The sequence below is a fragment of the Juglans microcarpa x Juglans regia genome, chromosome 2D (assembly GCF_004785595.1).
Source record: "Juglans microcarpa x Juglans regia isolate MS1-56 chromosome 2D, Jm3101_v1.0, whole genome shotgun sequence".
NCBI lineage: Eukaryota > Viridiplantae > Streptophyta > Magnoliopsida > Fagales > Juglandaceae > Juglans > Juglans microcarpa x Juglans regia.
Genome location: NC_054596.1, coordinates 14,197,575 through 14,200,762, shown reverse-complemented (window position 1 = coordinate 14,200,762; position 3,188 = coordinate 14,197,575). Strand labels below are relative to the sequence as shown.

The window sequence follows — 3,188 nt, the reverse complement described above, 5'->3', positions numbered from 1 at the left end:
ATAATAAATAATTCAACTTTTTCAAATCTCAATTTATCTTTTTCAAATCTCAATACAATAATAATATTAAAACACAATATTTTAAACTCTCAAACAAAACACAAAATTTTCATCTCACCTCCCAAACCTGCCCTTAATCCAGGAGGCCATTCCTTTAAAACCATATGATAACCCTTAAAGTTACATGGTCTTTGTTGAAAGATTCTATTATTTTCCATACTCGAAGAGAAAGTAAACAGGAATGTATTGGTACCCAAGTCTTCTATATGCAGTCCCGGTGCAAAGCTCCATACCGCACTAATAGTAGAGTGGAAGATATGCTTATTGAGGATCTTCGAGGATACCAACTTACCTGTAAGAGCATGATTTGAAATTTGAGCTGCAGTGTCTGTTGCTGGGACCAGAATGATATCCTCCCAAGTCAAGGCTTTCGTTTGGTCAATAAGTTGTTCGATACCTGGATTCTCCTTTGACATAATTGAGAAGCGGATGATACGGACAAAAGTGAAAGAGTTGATGGGTGAAAAAACGAAAAGTAATGGAAGGTTGAAAGGTTACAGGAAGGTTAGGTGAGGGTCATAAAGATGGAGATAACTAGAGGAGAGGAAACTCATTTTCCAGAGAGCGGCTTTTTAAATGACAACTCATGCAAGAACCTACTGTTCATTCATGTTTACAGTATGAGGATATATATATATATATATATATATATATATATGCAATTCACTCAAATCAATTCCATTCATCCAAATCCTACTCGGTAAACATCCCATCGAATACCTTTAGAAAAGGCCAAAACACCACATGGGTGGCCTACTTGCAAATTGCAATCATTTCGTGGTTCGAGTACGACACCACATAAGCGGTGCAATCTCTTTGTTTTGGGTACTTTTTGAACGAGTCATCTGAGCCATTGATCCTGACACCAGAGTGAAGAAGTACTCCATTACCGCATCTGCATGAAGCTTGATCCCCAGCATGGCTTGGAGCCTTGGTTGGGCATGGACAATACTCTCACTGATTTTGCTTGCTTATCTCCTCCAAGAATATTGGGTATGGAAAAGCAGGAACAAGAACAGGAAATTACCTCCTGGTCCAAGAGGATTTCCTATTTTTGGGAATCTTCATATGTTGGGGGAATTCCCTCACCAAGATCTGCATCGATTAGCCAAAAAACACGGCCCCATCATGTACTTGCAATTAGGCTTGGTCCCTGTCATTGTTGTCTCATCTCCTGAAGCTGCCGAGCTGTTCCTCAAAACACATGACCTTGTATTTGCAAGTAGACCACCTCATGAGGCTGCCAAGCTTATCTCTTATGAGCAAAAGAACTTGTCCTTTTCTCCATACGGCTCTTACTGGCGCAACGTACGCAAGATGTGCACGCTGGAATTGCTCAGCAACCTTAAAATCAATTATTTCAAATCCATGAGAAAACAAGAGCTTGGCTCACTGGTAAAGTTTCTTCAAGAGGCGGCTGCTAATTGTGCTGAAGTCGATCTCAGCGCGAAGGTTTCATCACTCAGCTCAGATATGAGTTGTCGTATGGTGTTGGGGAAGAAGTACATGGATAAGGATTTTGATGAGAGTGGATTCAGGGCTGTAATCCGAGAGGGAATGGAGCTTTCAGCAGTCCCCAACCTTGGTGATTACATTCCTTGTATTGCTCCCCTTGACCTTCAGGGGTTGAAACGACGCATGAAGGCTGTAAGTAAGATATTTGATGACTTCTTGGAGAAGATCATCGATGAACATGTCCAATCCAAGGACGAAAATAAGGCGAAGGACTTTGTTGACGTTATGTTGAGTTTCATGGGATCTGAAGAATCTGAGTACCTTATTGAACGGTCAAACATCAAAGCAACAATTTTGGTAATTTTCACAGAACTTCCCTCATATGTGAGTATGGGTTAAGTACTGTACTATTTTTATTTATAGATGGTGCTAATTTCCTAGAACAAAATATGGTTGCAGGACATGCTTGCAGCCTCAATGGACACTTCAGCAACAGCAATTGATTGGGCACTCACAGAACTAATGAAGCATCCACGTATAATGAAGAAACTTCAGAAGGAGCTGGAAAATGTGGTGGGCTTGAAGAGGATGGTAGAGGAAGCAGACTTGGATAGGTTGGAGTATTTGGACATGATTGTAAAGGAAACCTTCAGGCTACATCCAGTAGCACCACTTTTGCTTCCTCATGAGGCCAGGGAAGATTGCATAGTTAATGGTTTCCACATACCCGGGAAGTCTAGAGTCGTGATAAACGTATGGGCAATTGGGAGAGACCCAAGAGTTTGGAGTGATGCAGAGAAGTTCTTCCCGGAGAGGTTTGTTGGTAGAAACATAGATCTCAGGGGACATGACTTCCAACTAATCCCCTTTGGTGCTGGCAGAAGAGGCTGCCCAGGGATGCAATTGGGTCTGACTGTGGTTCGGCTAGTGATAGCACAACTTGTGCATTGCTTTGATTGGGCTCTTCCAAACAACATACTCCCAACTGAGTTGGACATGACTGAGGTGTTTGGTGTTACAGTTCCTAGAGCCAAGCATCTACTTGCCATTCCTACTTATCGGCTTCAAGATTGACATAATCTTCGTTCTGTTTTGTTTTTGTTATCTTAAATAATCTGCCTGTGCAATTTCTGAAATTTCTAGTTAAGTTGTACATAATCATTTGTGAATTCCACTTTCTGTCTGCATATGGAGCATATTTTCTGCTGGACTCTCTTGCTAGATATTTTCAAGCTAGAATTTACTACGCTTTCTTTACAAGAGCAGAGGACGCGTGTTGATGGATTGGATTTTCTTTTCTGATACGTACGTTGAGAAATGATAGTTGGAGTATAATCATTTTGAAAAAAGTAAATATATACGAAATTCATATAAAAAAATAATTAATTTTTTAATAGTAGATTTTATTCTTTTTTAAAGTTACTGCATGAGACTTGCGTATTTCACGATTGCATATAATATTATTCTACGTAGCTTACAGGTTTGAGGTGGTGAGTGAGAATGATTGATTTGGATTCAAAGATGAGATGATATAGTTTTAAATGAAAGTTGAATTAAAATTAAGTTGGATTCAGAGATGAGATGAGATGAGATTTAAAAAAATTAAATTGTTTATTATATTTTATCTAAAATTTTTGAAAAATTATAATGATAAAATGAGATGAAATATTTTT

The 3,188-nt window shown here is 39.0% G+C and overlaps 1 protein-coding gene across 1 annotated transcript; it reads left to right on the top strand.

Moving 5' to 3' along the window:
* Positions 1-734: 734 nt before the first annotated feature.
* Positions 735-2,704, top strand: LOC121250117 (cytochrome P450 71AU50-like). The gene is made up of 2 exons (XM_041149057.1): positions 735-1,872; positions 1,975-2,704. The coding sequence occupies exons 1-2, from the start codon at positions 979-981 to the stop codon at positions 2,587-2,589; spliced, it is 1,509 nt and encodes a 502-aa protein (XP_041004991.1). The 5' UTR covers positions 735-978; the 3' UTR covers positions 2,590-2,704.
* Positions 2,705-3,188: the final 484 nt, after the last annotated feature.